General features: G+C 35.5%; 1 protein-coding gene across 2 annotated transcripts in view; it reads right to left on the reverse strand.

Annotated features, from left to right (window-relative positions):
• CCDC141 (coiled-coil domain containing 141) overlaps nt 1-24972 on the reverse strand; it is a 107128-nt gene that overhangs the window by 63932 nt on the left and 18224 nt on the right. For both annotated transcript variants that reach the window (XM_059820175.1, XM_059820176.1), the window contains exons 5-8: nt 13325-13516; nt 11026-11134; nt 8071-8324; nt 2693-2812 (exon numbers count right to left, since the gene is read on the reverse strand). In XM_059820175.1, coding sequence (XP_059676158.1) covers nt 2693-2812; nt 8071-8324; nt 11026-11134; nt 13325-13516 — 675 coding nt within the window. The remainder of the gene's footprint in view (nt 1-2692; nt 2813-8070; nt 8325-11025; nt 11135-13324; nt 13517-24972) is intronic.

Here is a 24972-nt window from a genome sequence, read left to right on the forward strand (position 1 = left end):
AAAATACGTTAGGTTACACAGATGTAGCAGAGTTGTTATACATCACAATATTCTTTTGGTCTGGATGCAGCCTGAAAACATATTTTGGGAATAATAGATGTTTGCTTTACAGAAAGTGAGATAAATTGCTAGTATTGTATTTTTTAAATCATTCTGTTCCTAAACATGTTCTTGCTCCATTATATTTAAGAACTTCACAGGTGATTTGGAAGAAAATATAAAATCATTGATTAATAAAGTTTCTAAATGCACAAAGTAGCAGAGTGCTATGTAATAATTAGGAAAGGTCAGTTATAGAGATTGAGTACAACCTTTTTTTAAAGTAGGCTCATTTGAACAAAACAGCTAACTGTAATTTCAGACTTATCAGGAATTTGTGTCATTACTGGGATGAAAGATTGTATCCTAGAAAGTCGTGACCCTGGACAATAGTATCATGTTGTATGACGAACTGAAATGAAAATTTTACAGGAAAAGTGGCTTAAGGGAATTTTGTGCAATCATGTATGGGAATACAGAGGAAATAATATTTCTGTTTCCAGGACTAGTAAAATAACTTTTTTAATATTGTATCTATTTCTTCACTGGCTTTCCCTGAACTTCTGCATGAAATTGGTCAACAGCTTCTCAGACTGAGTAATTCACACAACAGCACTGCAGTTCCAAAATACATACGAAGTCAAAATACTTCAGATCAGCAATCAGATGCTGAAGGCCTGTGAGATGCCGAATATTTAGGGAATTTCATGTTCAGACACGATATATCTTATAAGCCTGGTTTTGCTTGGTCTGTGAGCAAAGATGCCAAGTTCATTTCTAGGTTGTTTTGTATTTCAGTGTATTCCAACCATACGGGTAAAACACTACTTTGTGCAGTGATGACATCTAATATTAATCTCTGGTATCTAATATTTACTGGAATACACATTTGACTAGTATACTTTATATGAATTTTAAAATCAAGATGCCAGGCTCCTCCTTTATTCTGGTCTCAACATCTGCAATTCAGAGCTGTAAAAACTAATGCACACAGGCCCATAACTCAGCTTTCTGAAATATGTTTGCAGTATGCAGTTCAACCTGGCCACTCTTCTTGCACTTCATTAGCACAACCAACATGTTCAGTAACATCCACTTAAAGAATTTCAGTGCCCTCTGCTAGAACATGCTGCTAGTAAGAACAGCAGAAGGCTAAAGGTAAGATGTTCTAAATCATAATTCACATGGATGTGTAACAAAAAAATCTTAAAGCTAAACACTTTTAAATTACCTTAAGGAAAAAAAAGCAATTCAGTAAGATAATATGGATGATCTATTACATAATCTATGGCAGAAGAATTGTTAGGTGAAACTGTAATAATAAGTGTTATTGTTTAAGTTAGTTTCTGGATGCTCAATATGAAAAGGATTATTATATAAAATGAAAATGCATATTGTTCTCCTTTCTGCACTTACAGTATCATTTCTAATTCAGACAGCAAATTACAAGAAGAGCCTTTCAACACTGAACGTGGAGAAGATTAATGAACATTTGGCTAGTTCCAAAATTCAGCAACACTTTAGGACACCTCAAATATTTGTGTGGGTCCCTATTTCTCTGGGAACACCCCACAGCTTACTCGTTTACTGTTTATCTTCTGCTTTTCTTGTGCCAAAGGTCTGTTCAGGCTTTGCAGCAGAATTTAGCTTTTCATACTCATCTTCCCTAGATGAGGAAAACGTGTTTTCTGACATGCTGCTTAGAGAAGCGTTAGAAATACTATTGTATTCTGCTTACATGACAACCCTGAAGCAGTTAACTGTAAATTATGCAAACAGGCAAACACGTGACATTTAACTACAAAGCTTACAAGGAAACATAACTGTGAACAATCAAAAACCTGTTAGTTGCCATCAACACAATAGCCTTTAAAAAGACATTTATTTCTATTGGAATGTTTTTTGGATGAAAAAGGCCTGCTTGGTCACCTGGCTTATCCAAATACAATTACTTGAAAATGATACAGTGAGGAATGATCCTGACCCAGCAACAGCACTTACCTGATGATAGCACAATTGAAGTATCTAAAAAAACGTTCTAAATATATGCAATTTACACCATACAAATATCCTTTTTTTTAATATATCAACATCATCTTTAATCCCATCTTGCTTTTATGAGTGATGGTAACAGATTTATTCTCTGGAAAACTGATATTCACAATGAAAACAGTATTTTCAATTACTTTTATTCCCAATAAATAAATGGGCAAATACCTCTTCCAATCATGTACACAGTTCAGTGACAATTAATTATGGTAGAAGTGACTGGATTTTGATCCTTTATGAACATTAAACTTTGGTAATATTCTAATAAAATTGCTTTTCTTTACTTTTTGCAACATGGTTTAATATGTAAACTACCACTCTGGAACTTGGTTTTTCAATTTAGTCATCAACTAAACAACATCAAGGATTATTCTTCTCTTACCTTATCAATAGCTTTTAAAGTTTTAAATAAGAAAAACATTGAGAAACATGGAGGCCTGCTTTAAAAGAAGTAAAATGAAAAAATTCTCATTTAGACATATAGAATAATATATCTTATCTACACAGACCACGTATCTACTCCTATATGTGCTTATTAAATGCCCAAGTTCATGTTTTGCTACTAATTTTTAAAACTGCTTCACCGATCAGTTATATTTCTTACTTTCACTTTGACTTCCATTTCTTCAAGCTCTTGAAGTAATTCTTCATTTTCCAATAGAGATGAGCCTAAGTGTTGCTTGTGAAAATAATCTCTGATGTTTTTCTTGTACCAAGATGTTACCTAAATAAATAATAAAAAGAATTCTGTCAGTGAAAAATTTGAGAAGCAACTGTTCATTTTTTTAAAAATATGTACAAGACAGTTTCATCTACAAAAGAAGGCCTAATTTTAATTCCTTTCATTTTTCATACCTAATGTTCATGCTTATATTCAAATGTTTGCATTTGTATTATTTAAATGTTAATAAATGCAGAAGGAAAGGATTGTGGTCAAAACAGACGCATACTGGAATATATATAACAACACAGACAAAAATGTATTCATCAAGTATGACCAATTTATAAATTAATACAGTAAAAGAAAAATCAAGTTGTAGTCACCCATAGAATAAATGCATGTTTTGTAACACGATAGTTATCGCACATTTTCCTTAGAATCACATTAACTTAAAAATATCCCTTTGCCTACAGTAAAAGACTATAAATCTGAGTACTTTTGCAAGAACACAAAAAACCCCCAAAAAAACAGACTAAATGGGCCATATGACCTAATAGAAACTCTCCATCCCTGGCTTGAAAAATCCAGTTAAGCTATTGAGATAATACCATGTGGAATAATCTTTAGTAGCTTAAAAAAAAAAAAATTACATCTTACTAGACTTCCTTCAGCAAGTATATGCAGCAAACATAGGCAGTATATGAGTACATCTTCTAAATTGCACAGAATTACCCGCATTTATTTGTTTGATTCACAGTAGGTACCTCTCACTTTCTTTGTAAACAACACATGGCAAGAATTCCTGAGTGAAGCTTTGCCTTTTCGAATAGTAGTCAGAATAAGTTATTAGTATATCAAGGAGACTTCCTCTAATCTTTTCAGTCTGGGAAATCACCACTATATTTAAATCATATATGGCATATTAAGAATTACTTTGTACTCTAGGTACTACAGTTTTCAATAACACACTACAAATTATTTTTCTTATCTGCTCATGTAGAAGTTATTTTTAATAAATTTGAACAATTCTAAAAGTGAAAGAACCTTTAAAATGTTGGAATATTGGAAATATTTTCAGTTACAAATAAAAAATTGGGCACATTATCTCAGGAGTTCAACAGTGTTAGGAAAGTAAACAAATTATTTTACTACCAAGCCTTCATTTCTTGAGCATATCCTCCAGATATGTACTTACTGATTGAAACATTTCTCCTGGAAGCACATTTTCACAGAACATTTACTATGGGTCCACCAAAATACAGATGAATGGAATGGACAATAAAAACTATGCTAAAAGGGAAAGAAAAATTTATCTGCAAATTAGGACTGTTCTCTGGGTCATGTAGCTGCTTAGCAAAACAAACTAGTATTTCTGTAATGCTAGGCAGGGGAAAAAGTAATTCTTTAACCCTGTTATAATAAAGTGTTTACCCCTTTACCACTTGACAGTATTTCTTTCCATTACAGCAAGTTTAATCAGTTGGCTTCCACTACAGCTGATACCGCTGAGTGATTTCAGTTGTGCCAGCCTAGCTCTTAAGCAACAGCTGGGAATATGTAGCTGCTTTTTAAGAAAGAAACCCACAGAACCTTACTTTCAGTGCTTTTGGTGGAGGGATGGGAAAGGAGAGAAGGTTCATATATCTGTTTGAAAAAGACAGTTTTTTCTTGGTTGGTTGAAATCTAAAATCACTTCTGTTCTTCAAAAATTAGATTTTATCATTCATTTACAATAATTATCTGCTCTGTTTGCGATGAATAATCCATATCAGAAATCAAAGCCTCTTCACCATTTTTCTCAGATTGCTAAACTGCTCATTTTGCACTGATTATGGTCCAGGTGATTTCAATGCTTATATATAGTATTCCCTTGCCTTCCTACATTTCCCACTGTCAATTCAGGAGCAGCTAGTTTTTCAACAAGTAACTGGGGCAGGGGGGGAGGGGGAGACACTGAACCAACAACATAGCTTAGGTTGTTGTGGTAGGTTGGCCTTGGCCAGCTGCCAGACACCCACCCAGCCACTCTCTCACTCCTCTTTTACAGAACAGGGGAAGAAAATAAAATGAAAAAGCTCGTGGGTTGAGATAAAGACAAGGAAATCACTTACCAGTTACCATCACAGGTGAAACAGATTCAACTTGGGGAAAATTAAATTAATTTATTGCCAATTATAGATTTGGTGAGAAACAAAGACAAAAACTAAACCACCTTCCTCCTACACAGCCCTTTTCTTCAGGCTCAATTTCACTCCTTCACAGCCAACTCCTTTACCTACCCCCTCTCACCAAGTGGCACAGGGGGATGGGGAATAAGGGTTTATGGTACATAACAGTTCCTTTCTGTCACTCCTGCGTCCTCACACTTTTCCCCTAGTCCAGCATGGGTCCTCCAGGGACTGCAGTTCCTGTCAGGGCACCCTGCTCCAGCATGGGCTCTGTATGGCCACAGTTCCTTCAGGGAATATCCAGCTGTTCCAGTGTAGACTCCTCCATGAACTGCAGTGTAGATATCTGCTCCGATGCAGTCGTCTCCACAGGCTGCGGCGAAATGCCTGCTGTGGTGTGGTCTCTTCCAAAATTCCCACAGGCTGTGGGGGAATACCGGCTCCAGCACCTCCTCCCTCTCCTTCTTCACTGACCTCGGCATTCACAGCATGGTTTCCGGCTCTTTTTTTCTTTCCCCTCGCTCCTCACTATGTCTGTGCAGTGTTTTACCCCTTCTTGAATAAGTTGGAACAGAGGCACCACCAGCTTCACTGCGGGGCTCAGCTGCGCCCTGCGGTGGGGCCGTTGGGAGCCAGCTGGAACGGGCTGTGTCCCGCATGAGGCCGCCCACCCCTGTAGCTCCCAGCTGCCAAACCTGAACACTGCCACCGATATACTTGTGTAGCCAGGGATATTTTCAGAAGGAGGGGAAGTCTCGCACGCATCAATTCAAAGCTCATACACACATATGTTGTCCTGGGCTCTACCAAACCTCTTGAACAATATGACGCTAACATGGGACTACAAAGAGAAGGAGCAAATACAGCAGAGAACAGAAATGAAGAAGTAACACACTTTTCTTTCTGGGAATTATTCCCACTAGGAAAAACCATGTTTTTTCACTCTCTTTCTTCCTGCATGTATTAAAACACACATACTTACATGCCGTAAATTAAATCTGACCTTACCTCAGGCAGTTTGAACTTAAGCAGACTACACTATGTATTTTGATATACCTACTCTGAACTACAGGATGAGCTATTCTCAAATAATTTCTGCAGTGCATGCACAGTAAGCTGACTTTTGTTAATTTGGTACTACATATAGGACTATGGCTGGATATATCCTCACTAGAAATGGGTTTTTTTCATCATAATCATCACTGTATTTGAGTGACTGATGCTTTACTTACTATCTTAAATGATATTTTTATCATTAGTATGTGAAGGCATCATCATGACAATACAGATATGTCTGGATTCATCTTGGGGACATTTCAGTCTCTTCATAAAAATACTACCTAAACCCTTCCCTAATCCTCAATGCATTTATCTTCATAATACTGCTAGTGAAGCATCCTTGTATAATTTCATAAATAACAAATTAGGGCAAAATGGGACCACAGACACATTTTTAAAGAAAAATGCAGCACTTCAGCTTGAAGCCTTTATGAAGTCTAATATTTTTAATGTAGCGAAAGGATCATTTTTCTAGATGAAACAGCACATATTTCCAATATAGTGAGTTAGACTGATACAGAAAATTCAGTTGTAGCTGTTGTAAATTTATCAGAATACATTATATTGAAACAACATTTCTTTTTGAGGATCTTTCTTTTATGGTATAGCTATGTGGTGATACTGAAAAAACATCAAAAACCGTAACAGCAACAATAATATGTATCTCTAAGCAAGCACTAGATGGTTTCTAATGATTTGCATAGAAATGGATAGAGCCTGCTATACTGTACTTCTTGTTTTTCAGTATTTTTGTCAGCTATTATTTTATAACTACATACTGAGATTACGACACTTGTGTAAGACCCTAGTATTTTTTTCTGGGTTTTTTTTCTATCTAATCATTAAATAAGTAATTCTTGCTCTGTTTCTGGCAGCTACTGGTATTGAGTGCTCCAGAAATAAGGCTGTCATCTTGCTTGTCTACCTCAACAATTTTGTTGTCTCTATGCAAAATTACAGAGTTGTGCTTGTTGAATAGGTGCTTCTCATCTTAAACAATCTCACAGGCAAAGGTAATGCCTGCAGAACAGACTACTGCTAACAGTTTCTAACATTTTCCACTGATACAGGGGAACTTTATTTTAAAGGCAAAGAAGGAACCGTGCAGAAGTATCACAATCGGGACTGTACTGTCAGAGGTCCATACAAAATTTTAGCCTATTTACAAAACACTGAAAATTACTCAGCTTTAGTCTTGTTAGACTTTGGCAGTTAAATTTGCATGGGCTCCTCCTTCTCAGCACACTTAATATCCAAAAAGGTGGAGCAGGACTCTCCCTGTATCTTTTTTCTGACAGGTTGGTGAAGTTATGTCATGTTTCTTAAGGAAAATGAGAGGAGAGAGTCTTACACTGCCGAAGTTTCTCTGATAATGCGGAGCACAAAGAGAGAAAAGCTTTCTGATCTGAATACTGGAAGATGAGGAATGAAAAGGAAAAAGAATGGTAGACTGGAAAGAGGAAGAAGAAGAACAAGACTTAAATGTACCTAAGCTCTGAAAGTAAGGTACAAAAGCAAGCTGTATTTGAGAAATTCAGTAAGAGATGGGAGCTAAACTGGGAGAAAGAAGAGATAACCAGGTTGCAGGTATGGAAAACCTGCAATCACTACAGTATCCTAAAGAATTTTGATTTCACTCCAAGAACAAAATACTCCTCTGCTTTCAGACACACCAACTGGCTAAGTAGGCTGTATCTTCTCTTTAACTGACTAGTCCAGAAACAGCCTGCTGCAACTGTAATTGCTATTACCAGTTACTGTTATCGCTCATGTGGCTAGAGGTTTGTTTGTGCTGGGAACGCAATTTGAAGGGAATCTAGTTTGGTTTGAAGCACCACATTTGATAACTTACAGGAGGGATCCACATCATGGAAATAGTGCTTTTCAAGACATTAAAGTTATATTAAAATAAATTATGAAGGTGTTATAGTTACAAAGTCAAATATTCAAAAGTTAGGATCTCATCAAACAGCAGTAGCCCAGGGGTATTGGTCTAATAAATGTATTTAAGCTCCTTTTCTGTAATAGTCTGTACTGTAAACCAGTTGCTAGATGTTTTTTGTAATGTGGCTTCTCTTAAATTATATGTCATACCTGGTTCTCTTGTTGGTGCCACAAACAAATTTGCAGAACCTGCTCTAGTCCTTGGCGCTGATGTTTAAGAAATCTGTCCAGTTGACGTCTCCTGTCTTGTAGCATTTCAAGGAGATTGTCAATTTTCAAGCAGCTGTTGTGGGCTCCCTGAATCAGCTCCGGATTTGCATTTGGCCCCTCACATTTGAATTCTTCTATGAATTCAGTTAGCTCTTGGCTTTTGTTTAGAAGTGCAAGTGACTTTTCCAAAAGCTCTGTAAGAATAGAATTTCATAGGAAAGATACTAGTGTGATTTGTAATTCTAGTAGCATATTTCAAATATTATTCAACTATTTTTAAAACTACCTATTTGCATACATGAGTGTAATGTGTTTCACACATTGCATGAACAGGTTATAAATACTTACTTTAGAAGGTATATATCCTAAGATATTTCAATATGGACAGTTATTACATAAACTTACAAAGGTATAACGATGTATACACATACATATATGCACCTATAATGGTAAATATAATATAATGTATATACACATATAATGGTGTACCGAGAGCCACTGAGACAAAACCCAGAAGTGTTTTCTCAAAATGGAGTTCTTTTTGATGGTTTCCCAATCTTCAGGTAAGCTGCAGTGGAATTTCCTACCCTGCTTTCTGTGTAGGTTGGTAGCATCTGTAGTTTTGAATCAGTGATGCAAGCAAAGTTTAGGTCTTTATCTCCCTCACAGAAGTTGAAAGAAAAAGTTCTCCTGTCTGGGGGCTGTTACAACCTTATGACTAAATAAGTCATGAATATCAGGAGCTCTTACCTTCTTTCCGTAACCTCTACCTAGATACATTCAGGGTTAAAATTAAGTGGACTAGTAAACTACTAGTCACGTGACTGTCTTTGTTCCAGCTCCTTAAAGCCACATAGTACAAAATCTATCGAACAGACAATAATCAGTATTTATAGGTCTTTCAAATGAAAAGGGAAAATCTTTAGGAAGAAGGGGAGGCAAGCCAGAATAAAAGGCAAGGTAGGCATGAAGAAAAGTATAAGAAAGTAACATTTGCAAGGAGCTGTTAGTGAAGCAACCATCTACAAGCAGCAAACAGCTGAAACATTCACCTGCCCAGCTGAATACATGTACTAGTAACTCAAGGCAAAGCACCCTAAATTTCCACCTTTCATATGGACCACATAGGGAAGATGCAGAAGTAGAATGTCTCCACTTCTCCAGCCACCAAGGGCTATCAAGAGAGTTCAGTTTCCATGAGCTCACTGCAACAAGCCTGTCCATTTTACTTCTTATCATCCAGAAAGGTGGTATTAATCAGAAATGTTCCATTTCAGTCGATCCAAAATGGAATAAATATAAAAATGGATAAATGAGGATAATTCATATATTTTACTTTTTTTTAATTCTGATTTGAAATGCATTTGTTTCAAAACTTTTTTTCGTGATAAACATTTGTGATAAACTACTCATCACATACTGGTAGAGCCAATACTTTGCAAAGGTTGTATTTTCAGCCACCTTACTTCGGTGGGTAAATAGTATCCTTCTCTCAGAAAGCAATATGAACACTGTTTTTCTATCACTGTCAGTTTTCCAAATTTTATGTGGTTAAGATAGATTAAGAAGCCAATCAATTGCAACCACTTTACTCCATCTGAGGAAAGGGTTATCGCAGTCAAAGAAGTCTTTCTCTGGCAAAATATTTCATTTGATTCTTACAGTTATAGACCCTCTTTTCAGCAATAAATTACTGCCAGATACTTCAGGTTGAAATTGCTATACAGGGAGCATTTTGCTCCCATGAAGATTGAATTGGAAGCCCCAAAACCCATATTAGAGTTACCTGAGTTCAATTCTCTATTCAGTCTCCTGAAAAGAATACCTGGCACTCAAAGTAGCTAAAAATATTTAAGCTTGTACTCCACTAGTGAATAATAAAATATAATTGATATTCTGCCAGTTGTTAGTAAACTTACAGCAAAATTTGGTTCAAATGACAAAGACGGAGTCTTAAGTCTTATAAAAAATACAGAACCATATGGAATTGCAAAGGTGTCTGAAGTAGCCACACAATGAGATTGGTTTTGAGAAAATAGTTTTTTGCCCTTTTTGAATTAAGAGTACCACAACGTGGTAGAAGAAAATTTGAAAGAACAAAAAAGTCACATGGAAGAATTTTTCTAGGCAAACATGTGAGCAGGAAAGTTGTGTTAGAAGGGGAGACAGCACCTTTTTTTCAAGAGTGTTACAGTTCCAGCTGCAGAACCTCTTGGAACAGATCAAATAACTCAATGGAGAAGTGAAACACAGCCCCACTCCTCAAAGGCAGAAGCAAAATGCAGGGAACCACTGTAGACAAATAGATTCTGAAGCTGGCTAGTTGCCACCTCTATCTCATAGCTCCCACCCTCACTTCACCACTTCTGCTTCAAACCCCATCCCTAGGCAAAGGAAAGCAAAGGGCAGACTTCTCCCTTGGCCACTCTCAAGATACTGTAGGACTTTGTAGGGGATTGTTACTAGAGCTGATTGGATATTTTCTAATGGAAAGTTTTCCACAGGAAAGTGCTAATTCATTCACAACTATGATAACTTTGATGAATTTTCCTATCAAATAGAAGGATGGTTTTAGAACTTGCTTGCCAAGCAGCACTGAAAGTCATGTTGGGCTCACCTGACCTGGACTGCCTTGAAATCAGACTACAAGCTTACCACTAGCTGATCTGCAGCAACAAAGACAGAACCATGAGAGAGCTAGCTCAAAACCAGGAGTTTTACATCCTTCAGGAGGCCTGCTAAAGAGTTGTTTCACCTTTATATTTTTTCAAATAGAACATTTTCATATTTGTTCTAAGATTATTATTTTTTTAAAATACGCACAGGAAGAGTAAAATCATCCTTCAAAGAGTCAGCGCACGATCACACACCATCAGGAGTGTAATACTGTTGTACCTTTTGTATGATGCTCTTGTTGCAGAAGGAGTTCTCTCAAAGAGTCAATATTGTCAAACTCTTGGGCATTTTTCAGGAAATCCTCAACTTGGTCAATTTTGACAGCAAACTGCATTAAGAAAACAAAGGGTGGGAAGAAGCACAGTATAATTTTCTGTTGCAGAACTCCATCATAATCTCTGTATTATAGGGAAAGTTCATGAGAATTTGTAAATTCTTAGAAAAAGGCATTTTTAGTGACTGCTAGATACAGATGCTTTGTGGCCTATATGCACCATCTGTTTTTTTGAGGTTTTCATTGATTGAGGGAGCCCAAATTTCAGTTGACATACTCTGTAACTACAATTTGTCACTTTATGAATCATCTTTCCCACATAGCCTCAAACCCACTGAAAATAAATTCTTATGGAAGAATCGGTTAATTTCAAAGCCTTCAGTAAAATAATTTAATATGAATGAAGCCCTTAACTTAGGTCTCCTTCCCAGAACTGCTTTCTAATGTTGAAGTATTGAAGGAAAAAAACATTTAAGGGCAACATCAGACAGGAATACAATCTTCAATGCAATCTTTTGAAGGCAGAAATGAGTAGCAAATTTAAGCTAACAAATATTATGGTAAACACAGTAATTAATTATAGTGGGGAAACAGCATCTCTGTAATGAAGACTGAAGTTACATTACTTTTTTACAGCCCATTTTTCCATGGGTTCCATATTTTAAGTATTGAAACATGCTGCGTTTCAGGGAGATCTGGAGCAGATTTGGTAATCTGCTGAGATTGCTAAACTAAGATTGGAATTCTTTATTTGGCTTCCACCTTTGCAGGTACAATTCCAAGTATGAGTTGTTCAGAGAGATTTGAGACACGTATTCTTCAACTTAGCCAATCTTTATCAATTCTATCGCTTCATTTCAAGAATGAAGAAACCAGTATAATTCAAACCTATGTTTCAGTGTAAGCAAAGATCTTGAAACCCATGGTGAAATTAAGGAAGATTGAAAGTAAGCACTCTGCTTTTTCTGTCTTTTCTATTCCACATTTTTCTCCCTCTTGATCTGCATGCTGTAAAAGAAATCCAACATTTGGTTGGTATCAACATTTGAGATTTGAGATTCTCACTAAAGATTATTCTTGAGATACCTTTTGTGTTTTATTGTGATAAAACAAAGATTTCCATAATCACAAGCTATCATTTAAAGAAAAGCCTTTTCATATTAAGTTTCAGCAACTCCTATTTAAGTCGATATCGCATTTCTTCTTCCCTTCTATATATGATGGGTGTGATTTGTGCTGTGCTCCAGCTGCTGCATTTTGTTTTAATGATATAAGCCTGTTGTGGGGTGCAATTCAGCTAGCCCCTTAAGGATTTAGTCTGCACTACATCAGCCTTTGGTAGTACAGGATTTATCATAGTTATGCTTATGCCAACTCTGTACCAATTTCTTTGTATAATACACATTGCCAGGACAAAATACTTAGTAGATTGTTGATCTTGGAGTTCTTAGGACAGTTAGCAGCAGAATGGTTGCTTCTGTAATTTATAGGCAGCACTGGGCTACTGTAGAAACAAAGTTATCAGGGAGAATTATTAAAATCTTTAAAGCTCCAGGGATGTAGGGAGAATTGAATGTGAGGCGACACAGAATGAGCATGGAATCCTTCGCTGCTTTAGCTCCCTGTGTATCAGCAAATTAGGATAAGAGATACAGAGAAATGGGTAAACAGGGAAAGACAACACTGAAATCTGTCCCTGGGCTCACACAATTGTCCTTTTGTGCACATCTGCACATGGAAGTCTCAGGTAAAGGACTGGCAAGTTATACTAATGTTTAGTTTGCATAATTACAGTAGCTGTAGGGATATTTCAGCATAAAACCTTCAGTGGCCAAACTTCAATAAACATTAGCGAAGGCATCTGAGAATTTAGTTCTTTCAACACCAAATAATTTGAATCATAAGGAATGAAAGATATTCTGCAGAATGTCCATAGCCACTGAATTACATGTTTTAGGTTTTGGTCCAGTTCCATTTTTCACTGTCATTTTTCTTTCAAGTACAAGTTTTTGAGACATCATGACTAAGATATTTCTTAAAGTCTACATGGTTTTTTGTTCAGTTTCATCATAAACTATCCAGAAGGTGGAAAAGGAAGGATGCATCTAGAGATTTTTATTTTGTTAATTGCTTGAACCTTTAGGAATGCAATGAACATATGTAACAGAGTAAAATTACAGTGAACAGAGTACCTGTAAGATGTGGGAGGTTTCAAATTAAGAGTAATTTGATTTAAATACAAACCTCCAGAGCATTTTCAAAGAACACTGAAGTAAGTTCCAGAAGTGCCTGCCGCTTCTCTAACATAAAGATGAGGGCATTCCATGCATCCCCAAGGGTCTCTGCCATGGCATCATAAACCTGACTCTTTTCTTTGTTCTCCTCTGCAGCTTTGTCAGCTTCATGCAGCAGGTCCCATACCTGGTCTTCCAAAGCCTAAGAAGAAAAAGAAAATACGAAGAAATCTATAAACAGAATCCAAAACACTGCGCTAATACTGGTGTCAAGATACTTTTTCAGTGGGTCTGATAAACTACCCACAAGTCTCCTACTCTTTCTTTATTTCCAGTTTCTAGTGATAGGAGTATAGCTGTTTCTGCATGTTTCATAGCAAGCTTCTGAATTTCATCTGCACTTAAGAGGCAATATTTTTACAAAATTTCATTTAAAAACAAGTGTTAAGAAAATTTATCATTCTATCTCTAATATTTAGATTCAAATAAGTTTAGATCTCCTTAAACACAGATCGTCCTGGAAGTGGTAGCAATGCAGATATTTTGGATCTTCTTTCATATGCCATTATATTACATTACCTGACATTACAAGCTTTACAGTTTGTAAGGTAACTTAGTCATAAGTCTCTGATGACTTCAACACAATCCAGGTAAGAGTAGCTTAAACATACGCACATATTCTCCAGAAACACCAAATTTATGCAATGTTTCAAGTTCAGTTCGCCACATTGCTCAAGCTGGCCGCCAAATAATAATACTCTATCGTCAAGAAGATCATTCTGATGTGTTTCATTCCCTTTACTAATCTCACCATGAGAAAGATAACTGCTGAGCCATTTCCAGCTTATGTTAAAAATCTTCAGTGTGTCAGAAAAATTGATTAGCATTTGTTCTATATACTTCCCCCCCCCCCCCAATCTCGGGTTTTATTATGAGCACAAATTAATAAAGTGCCAATTTCTGCTGTTATTACAGGTGCTATCACATGAATATGTAATGGGAAAAGAAATCTGTATTAAGCAAATTAAAATCTATGATAACTCATTCTCATGACACAGACTCTAATAAAGGTTAAAGAATTTGAAAACTTGAAATTCTCCTGACAGAGCCAACTGAAAAGAGGAAATTGCAGAAAACTTTATTGTTCTAAACACAGAACCATAAACTCCAGTCCTCCCTAGACCTGGTATACTGCACAAAGATTGAATTGAAGATGCTCATCAGTTCTCTCTAAAAGCAGTAGTGTGAGAACAGTATAAGCAGCTGTGGAACTTTTATTCTTTCTTTGAAAAAAATAGAATGAAATTATTTTAACTTAAGTTTACAGATAGCCAATTATGAAAACAAACTGGTAAATTAACAGCCATAAAAGCAGCTCCAACAAACCCATCTTTTTCTACAGTATATAGAAAAGTCATTATCAGCAACATGAATGCATGCTTATTGTTTGGTGAGAAACCCATCAAAAAGAGTATCTGAACAAAAGCCAGGGTTCTAGAGAACAATACATACTCCATTTTATTTTCTGAATACCAGGAATGGGAACTGCTGCTTTCTAATCCTTCTGTAAAACCAATTCTTTTTGTTCTGTTGAATCCCCATCCTGATTGCCTCATAAATTAGAAGGAAAGCTCAAATCCCCTAAGTGCTACCTATTTTGTATTTAAGTAGAAATCTAATTAACATTTATTTAAAATGATGCTTTGACTTTAAATGAGATCATTTACATGGAGTAGATACTGTCACTCTGATGTAACTATTGATAGCAACTGTTTTATATCTCCGTTATACCATAATGAGACAAGAATCAGATCAGGAAAAGCAGCTGGCCTTGGGACTCTAATCAAAAGTACTCTAGTCAACTTTTATTCAAGAATGTTTATCTAGCTGACAAAGTAACTAAGGGTTGCTGCAGGTGTTTTTCTAGTTTTACATGCAGCACTCAGAATCCTCGTTGTTAGAAATAAAAAAAGAGCAGCACTGACTCATGGTAACTTTTAAAGGCCAGAGATTATATGCTTGTACAATTAATAAAATTTAAAACCCAGCTTCATCAAAACAATGATAATGGTAAGTTAATGAACCGAGCTCATGAAAATTTTAAATGAAAATCCATCTTTCTCTGCAACCTTTAACACAGTTATTTTAACTCTTTCTTGGTTTTTCTTTTATTGGTTTGCATCACTATTTCTCAATTATTTTTATACTGTCAAAGCTAGAAAAGTTATTTTCTTCACTTAATACTGGATTTTCCTAAATATATGCACAATGTCTTCAGAGCCAACAAAGCCTTGGTTCTTTGTTCAATCTCAAAATAAGGCTAAACTCCAAGTACTAACTGCCAAATGCTACCTGTGTTGGATGAATCCTGGCTAACAGATCTAAAGGAAGTTTGTTTTGTTTCCTAGCACCTAGAAGAGAAGATCTTGTGAAAGTCTTGTGGAAGCTTTAAGGCCAAAGCGTAGAATGAAAGAAATGATGGAAGATGAATGAATGAAATACACAAGGTGACTTCATTGCCCTGTGATGGCAGGGTAGGATGAGGTCAGTGTAGACATATTTCAGAGTGCTTACTAGATAGAGCTGAAAATGCTTTACCAATATTTTTGATGTAAAATCATTTTCAAACTTCTTTATGCCAAGCATTTGCTTTTAGCAGATAAGTTTGACTTCATTTGAAAAAGTGAATGCCATAAGGTAAAAAATAAAAACACGGAAAATTCTGCTGTCATGACTCCATTCATTATGTCCACTTTCCTTTATTTATTGGGTTTCCTTATCAGGACACTTCTTTCAGACCTCACAGCAGTTCAGCAAAAGGAGAATCTGTCATCTTATTGGACAAACAATCCTGTAAGGAATATTGGCTTTTAGTGGAGAAGGAATTTATGAGACACCTGAAATAGATATTCCGTAAAATTACATCAGAATTTTAACTGTTCAGTCAAAATCATTCTGCTGAAAATAAAAAGCTCACTTTAAGGCTAAGTGATAGCTAGAAATCTGGAGATTTAATATGCTAGCAGTCATTGTTTTCAGTTAAAAATGACAAAAAGTCAGGGATTATTTTCCCTGGTATTTATCAAGGAACTGGGAAATTAGCAAAAGAATCATATATAGTATTCCTGCCTCTCTTAAAAAACAGATTACTATTTACTGAAAATAATGAAGGTTTGGGTGTTTTTCCCCACTGGTAATTACCTTCAGAAGTAACCTACAGGCACGATGGCTGCATAATCAAGCACATCTTTTTCTACATTGTTCACTTGTTTGAGAACACTGCATTTTAGATGGGGTCTTGAACTCTCCAATGGTCAATACAATACTAACAGGAAGAAGGAAGTAACTTCATCTGGAAGACCAGTTTACCCATCTTTTCAGGCCCCATCCTCTATTTTCCACTTTTCCCTTGTTGGTTAACTTCAGACACATGGGATTTTCACAATAAAAACAGATCAAGCACATCAAAGGCAAACCTGCATTAATAATGCAGTCACATTTCTATTGTGTTGTATAATGCTATAGTAAAATTGATAGTTAGACTTGTGCTATTTCAGTCTCATCTTACTAATTATGCCACTAGATTTGTTTCTAAGCTTTTGCACAAGGAATACTAATGAACAATTTCTTTAATTGAATCCATTTGCCAATAGGTAAATGAGCACACATAACTATAATATGCTTCAAATAATCTATACATTCAATAAATACATCTTAGTCTTCCAATTTATTTCTTATGCCCGCTGTTCCTATTATCATTCATTACATTTCACAGACAACATGAAGGCAAGAAATTACTTTTACATTCCTTCAAAACAGACCTAGATATTGATTCTCAAAATCTATTCTGAAAACACAGCCAGACTGCTTGCAAGATTATTTTAAAAGGCTACCCCAATAAAAACACAGTATAAAACAATATTTTTGTTACCATGAAGACACAGTCAAGGATAATTTGACTAGCTTTTCAGATACATAAGAGAGGAATTTATTACTAATTTTCCATGTCACACTGTTTTGTTCTCTGTCCAGTTTCATCAAAATAATCAATATTTTCTAACTATATATGGTATCATAACATGAAATGCCTAGAGCTCTGCTTGTCTACGGGACACAAAAGATGTTTCACTCTTTTCTAACAGCTCAGCTTACTCAAAGCAATAGCACTCAAGACTCAAATTCAACATTAAATGCAATTTTACATTTAGAAAAACAATATTCTAGAAGAATCATGAATCAGGAAATAAGAGATGAATTTTTAAAAAGCTATAAAAATGGAAAATAAATAAGGTTTCTGGTTTTCATTCATTTTTTCCGTAGCTTAACTACTGATAAACGAAGGCCTATGATGAGACCATGAAAGGGAAAACAAAACAACAAACAAAGGTTTCATGTGCAGGCTGGGTCATTCTCCATTCTTGTCATTTATCACCCAACACTAGGAAACAGCTGTTATGTCATAAAGTTGGTTTTAAAATAGACCTAAAATTTAGGGCTATGCCCTACAAAAAATTACCTCAATGTGGCTTTTTGATTCTTTGATTTTGATTGACTTGTACAGTCTTTTAGTAGGAAGTGCAAGTTCATGTCAGAGTTCAAGTACTAAATGTCAATTCTCTTTTATGCAGTGTTAAAAGTTTCATCATTTGGATTGTTCTAAAATTTGGTGAGAAGACTGGAAACTGGTGAGGATGCTTGCTTCTCTGGGCAGCTACCTACCCTCAACAGGCAAGGGATAAACCAAACACACAGTTTTAACAACCATACCATGGGTGAGACTCTTGTCCCTTCACTTTCCAGCCACTTCAAGGAGCTTGTAGAGAGTTAGAGTCCCTGAAAGCTCTCAATTTATTTCCAACCTGCAAAGCGTGGCTCCAGTGAAGAGGGAAACCATGAGATTTTTTCTTGAAGCAGTCATTTGCCAGGTGAGGACAGAAACATAAAGCAGTGTGGAGATTACAGACCACTCGGCCTCAGAGATAGTTATTACTGAAAAAGCCTTTTGTCCTCTGTTTTTTTTGTCCCCTCTGCATTTTGTTCAAGGTCAGTTCAGCAGATGTCAACCCTGGGCTGGAAGGCTGGAACATAACCCAAAGACAGCTTATTGCTTCCCAAACTACTTCCCTCTTTGCTATGAGTGCTGTGATTCATCACAGATCCTTACCCTGAAAGGTTCTAAAGAATGTGAAAGGTCATGTGATTTATTTTTTTTTTAGCTACTAGTTAAAATTATTTCATGTTAAAACACACAGTTTACCTTCTTATTTATAGGTAGGCATTTTTAGTTATAGTCTATAGGCTACAAAGTTGCTTTCAAACATGCTGAGATACTTGTATATATCTGCCACTATAGAATTATCTCATTTCAACATTATCTATAAAATGATATGTAGCTAAGATTAGCTTTAGGGGAAAAAAAAAAAAAAGATACTTACTACTGCAAGGAGCATACCAAGACATGAACTATTCACAATATTTCTAAATCTTACGTAGAGCTGCAAAAAGTTGCACTGAAACATGTGCATCTGATCTTCCAATTTCATTTCAGTGTAATCTTCAATAGGAAAGCTACTGAATTTATGGATTTTAAACTACTCAAGCCAGTTTACATAGCAATAAAAAAAAAAAAGACAAAACCCAAAAATCTCTTATAGCCTGATCAAGCCTGAAAAGTCAAGTCAAACTTGCTCCATAGTCAAATATTCTGGAACTGCTTCGACTACAGGAAAATCCTGTCAGCGGTACATAGAAAATGGCATTTCTCTGTGCATTGTAAACATCTGTTCACTTTTACTACTGGCTGTATATAATCCCACCTGAGAAAAGGAAAGAGGAAGGAGGAGCCAGACAGGAAAACCTGGGTGAGAAGAAATGCATTTCTGAGCCAGCAACACCTGGAGCAGGTGCAAGATGTTCCCCTCCAATTATCTCACTACAAAACTGGATCGAAGTGATGAGTTAACAGTATGTTGAATACCACTGCTCATAAAGATTTACTGCTCATTGTTTTTAAACTTTTTTTTCTTAAAAGTCAATATAGATCACCAAGATCTCATTGTATTGTATTAAATTGAAATCAACACCTCTCTTCACTTGGAAAGTTTACTCCCAAAGAATCATTTGTAAAAAAAATTACCAGGCGGAAAAGCTCTGAGATACTTGACAAAATTGTACCACAACAATTCATGAAGTGTTTGGAACTCATGGCACTGTGCAAGAATCATACTTTTGTATAAGAATATATATTGCAAGAACTGTATTTACTGCAACAATAATAAACACACCTAAGGTAAAATTTAAGTGACTCATTCAGTTCACTGCAGTGTCAGTAGCCTAGAACTCAGTGCTAGTGCAGTATTTACTTCTCAAGTTGTTTTTACTGCTTTCACTGAGGTTCTATCTTCACTAAAAGCTGGGGCCAAGCATTTCTGCCATCTGCACTGTAAACCCTTCAGTGCAATGCAGCTCAAAAAAGATCTGAGAACAATCCTATTGTAACTTAGCACTTCTTGCCACAGGATGCTTGGAACTTAACTAAGCATTAGAGGGCTTTGAGCACAAGAAATGCACCAGTTGCAAATGAACAAACTCTGTTCTTGATGGACATAGAATGATTCCTAGAAAGGTTTCTAAAGGGATACAAGTAAAGTTTGGCACTCAATTTTAGTGGAAGCAGCAGGTAATTGTGGTTCATGCTACTGCTGCTACACTACTAGCTATGTCTGAGCTAGTTGATTTAAAGTTAGTTCACAGATGTCTCCACAAGGTGTAAGCATAAGATAAGCCTGCTGTCAGAACTCAAAATATAACATTCAGAACAGAAACAACATAGGTTTCTAATAACCCAATTACTACATTACCTATATGCAGCAAAGTACCCAGAAGTTTTTCATTACCATACACAATACTGTTTAACTTCTTCAGACACCTGTCAATTGCTCCCTTACCTTATCATTTCTGGTTGAATAGTCTCATGGTTCCACCTTCATTCACTTACATACAGAAGAAATTATTAAGTACTGAATCCAATCAGAGTTTTGGCATTGTCTTGAGCTTCCAAAACTGTTCATTGCTCACAATCACATGCAAATATACAAGAATATCTAAATTTACTGGCATAGTTAAAGAAGTATAATTGTAGCATAAACAGCTAGAATTGATACACTTATTTGACCTAATCCTGCTCTATTTAAGTGTAATTGGATTTACTTATTTATGCTTTCAGTGCAATTTGAATTTTAATTCATGAACTTTAATTTCTAAAATTTAATGTAGCTAAAAAAACCCTCCAAAATATAGTGTAGGAAATAGAGTTATTCTGCAGTTCTTACCAAATCCCTACTCATTCCACACCAGATGAGACGTTTTTCAAGCAGTATATATTATTCATAAAAGAAAAAACTGCTTCCTTGGCTCTGGGGCCAAGGAACTGCTTTTCTTTAACTTTTGCACAGCATGTTTAAGAAATACCTAAAACATGTCAAAGCAAGTAAAGCTGTGGGGGAAAAAACCCCCAAAAAATGCATTTTTAAGCTATATTTTTGTTACTCTATAATTTTATGTAATCTTTATAGGTTTTGGTTTCCTTTTTGCTATATGAAAAACCTGTCTTTCAGTAAAACCGCTAATGTTCAATTCAATCATATTTTTATGTACAGTTTAACTTGAACAGCTCTTTAAAAATGTATAGCAGTTTCTCCCAAACCTATAAAGATTTCCTGTATAATAAAAAAGGTGTGCAGTGAGTGGCATTTTACCCTTCCTGGCCAATGAAAACACATTGATCATTTCTGCTTTTCTTGAGATAGCATAATTTCACACTAGGTCTGACTTTCAATAGCTTCAAAAAAGCACCAAGTGCTGGATGAACAGGCAGAATAAATCACTGCCTTCTTGCATTGGCAACTCAGAAACAGTGCTAAAACAACAACAGCAGAGTCATTTGGGTAGCTCATGCAAGGCTGCTCCTGGGCATCTCTTTTATAGATATAAACTGCTTGTAGTAGACTCTGCACAAATAATTACTTTTCTAACAAATGCTTGGAGGCATTTATTAGGAGGATAGTCAGTGAATCTCTCAAATTAAGCAACCATTATGGGGTGCTGTATCTTCAAATACTTTTAATGTTGTTTACACTAGCTAATTGATAAATAAAAATTACTTTAAAAAAAAACACTTCCCATCATAATTGTTGTAACCATTCACAGAAAATTCCGATTTGAAATTTGGTCAATAGTTAGCTGAAAATCACTGTTTGCGTATATAGCTCCATGGTCCTTACAGGTTTTTTTCAGACTTAAGCGTAGTATTTTTATTTTGCAGAACATGGCCAAATAACAATGTTACTAGCATATGCAAATCCACTCTCCTACCTCTACATCCTAATATATAGCAATTCCATTTGCACTCTAAAGCATAAACATTGATCCTTAGGGTGCAAAGCAATCAATGCTGCTTTAGCTCTTTTGGTCTCTCCTCTGACTTCCAAAGAGGCTAGATCAGGCTAACACCTTGATGCATTTAACCAGCTTGTGATGTGCTTAGTTTCTTAAGTTTATTACTTTTATCAAAAGTTTTACTGCAAATTTACTCAGGTTGGTTCAAGGAGACACAAAATTAATTTTCTGTTAGACCACAACCAGCACTTAAAAAAAAAAACCCACACACCCAAAAACCAAACAAACCCCCAGCAGTAGGTAGATGGAATTTATGCTGCCCTTTGACAGGCTATTTTAAAGGAAAGAGGACTAAAGATAACTTTTAACTGTGTCTAGGCTTTGGAAGATCCATGTTGCTAGACCCTGCTGAGGAAATTCCCTGGGAAAGGTGACATCCTACAGACCTGTCCCATCACACTATTCAAGACCCAGGATCTGAATTTACTTCATCAGGAATAGCTATGACTCTAAACTGAATTTGGTCCTCAGTGTTTTTCCACACGCCAGTAAAAGCAATTAAATTACTTTCACACTCATGATGGATGTTTAAATCACCAGAAAAAAACATACTGAGAAGCTAGTTCATGAAACAAGTAAAGGGAGACTTTGTAGAACATTTTTATCTTTTTGGGTATCTGTACACTTGCCACTAATATACCACATCTCCAAGATAAGATATTGACAGCCCCTGTTTAATAGAATTAACATAACAGAGAAGCAATTAAATTATCGCTTCTGTCCATAAATTAAGATATATATATAGAGGTGTCATTTCTTATGCAGCATGAAACACTTGTATTTCCTTCCAGAGAATTTCAAGTGCAGTAACAAGCATTTAATCTTATTTTGTCTGTGATTAGCATTGGCATGAAAGGGCAGAGAATGGGTTGAGAGAGCAGCTGTCAAATATTATCAATATGTCTAAAAAATAAATGCTACTTGTAAAACAGCCATTTTAATACCACTGGATAAAAAGTTGATGAAGTAAAGCACTAAGAGAATACATTATTATGTCTCTTTCTTACTGAGGCATAAAATGGTTGCATGCACAACAACTCTATAAAAGTAGTGGTATTCATTAATTATCCAGCATGAGATTTTCGTAACATTCTGGATCAGCTCTGTAAGTAATATAATATAACAGGAATTAAACGAGTATGTGATACTGATAGTCTCTTTACTAATTCAACATTTTATTATTAATGTATGAAAAGAATTAATTGTCATTATTTAATACTGACATTAAAAAAAAAGTTAAAATATTTTCAGAACTTCACACACAGATTGCTTGTCACTAGTAGGTTAATATCCCCCAGATTATCATACCACTTTCACAGCTGTCCTGAATACACTGTGTAAAAACAGTTGGCATCTGAGGCAGCTGCATCTGGAATTTCTTGGCAAAGTCTAACTTTTTAAAGACCTGACTATTTTATATTTTGAAATAAAACTAGACATGCATTTATCCTAATACCACATCAGCTTCAACGTATTAAAAAGACATTTCGAATGTTAAATCTTTCCTAACTACTCAGGATGGACACTGTAAAATTGGTATAGGGCCCAGAAGTAGATTTCCTTTTTTTAGACCCCTTTTTTCTGAACATGTTGTTAATTAACATTTGTACCTGACCAGTATGCTATTACTAGCTGATTAGCTGTGAGTCACATAATCTGTAGGACACAGAGAAAACTGGGATAACTTTTGAAAACTATAAATCATGCTTCATGTTTTTATTTTTTTTATTCAATTACTGTGTGATGAATTCAAACCCAGAGAAAATTTGAAAGTAAAAGCAAACTAAACTGCCATATTTAATGAAAGCAGTGTGCATAAAATTACAAAAAAGAATTAGAAAATTATTTATGTGTAATAACTTTTTTTTTATAACTGATTCATGGAAACTTTGAAATACGGACTTAATACTAGTTTTTTCTTTAATGTCTATTGAAAATAGGTCACATAAAAAAAATACACAGCTCTTAAATAAGTAATAGTTCCTGTACTACTACAAAACCCTAATATAGTATCAAAACAGTTGTCATTTTTTCTGTTACCCCAGTAACAGAACACAGCTGCATTTTGAGAAGACTAGTTAGAAAAAGAGAAATATTTTACAGGAATCTTTTCTTTGTTGAGGAAGAGTTCAAATATATAAGATGGTCTTCGGAGTGATATTAAGGTTTTATTGCCATGAGTTTGAAATTATGCTTCCCACAACTGTCAAAGCCATTAGTTACTGTGAACTTTTCAAATATTTATCCTCAACTATTTTAGTTTCTATATGCTACATATGGGAATAGTTTATTTTTAAATGGAGTAGACTGATATTACTAGTTTTATACTTTTCATCTTTGAAATATGAACTTTTTATCAACACAGAATCATAGAATAATTGAGGTTGGAAGGGACTCTGCAGGTCACCTGCCCAACCGCTTGCTCAGGTTACTCAAGGACCTATCCTGTGAAGTCTTCAATGTCTCCAGCAATGGAAATTCCAGAAGTTTTCTGGGTAACCCGTTGCAGAATTTAACCACCTTCATGGACAAACCTTTTTTTCTTAATATCTAATTGGAATTTCCTTTTTTCCAACTTGTGTCTTTTGTCCTAGAAGCAAACTTAGCAAGAGGAAAAAAAGTATATTCCCATCAAATAATTATAACACATGGAAAGTAAAATATTTCACAGCAACCTGAATTTTGGTGAGGTTTTTTTTTAATTGAATTAACTTAATAGAGCTTTCCAGTAAAGCCTCACTTTATTTCAATCATTTTAGAATTGGATGTTTCAATTTTCTGTTTTGGCGAGATTTCTCAATTAATACATTAAAAAATGTATTTATTTGTTTCAATGGAGCAAAAACAAATTTGGAAGGTTATTGTTTCCTAGAAAAGTCTGGTTTTGTGTTTATTTTATTTTTACAGTTTGAATGGGGGAAAGAAAAGAAATGCATCCAGCTCTGAGTATGTGGTGCTGTTATTTCTCAAATTAACAATTATGTGATATGAACATATCTAGAGTACTTTTCACTTCATGTGATATTTGTTTCTTTTTATGAACTTTCACTCCCTGTGAACACAAAAAAATAGAATGGTACATTTCTCTTTGGGCTCTGAGGAGCTGGCATGAAGCTTGACAATATGAGGAATGCCTGCCAGGTAGTCAAAAAGGAGTTTGTACAACTTCTCAGTAAAACCAGTAAAACTTGTCTCAGTAAA

The sequence above is a fragment of the Gavia stellata genome, chromosome 8 (assembly GCF_030936135.1).
Source record: "Gavia stellata isolate bGavSte3 chromosome 8, bGavSte3.hap2, whole genome shotgun sequence".
Taxonomy (NCBI): Eukaryota; Metazoa; Chordata; class Aves; order Gaviiformes; family Gaviidae; genus Gavia; species Gavia stellata.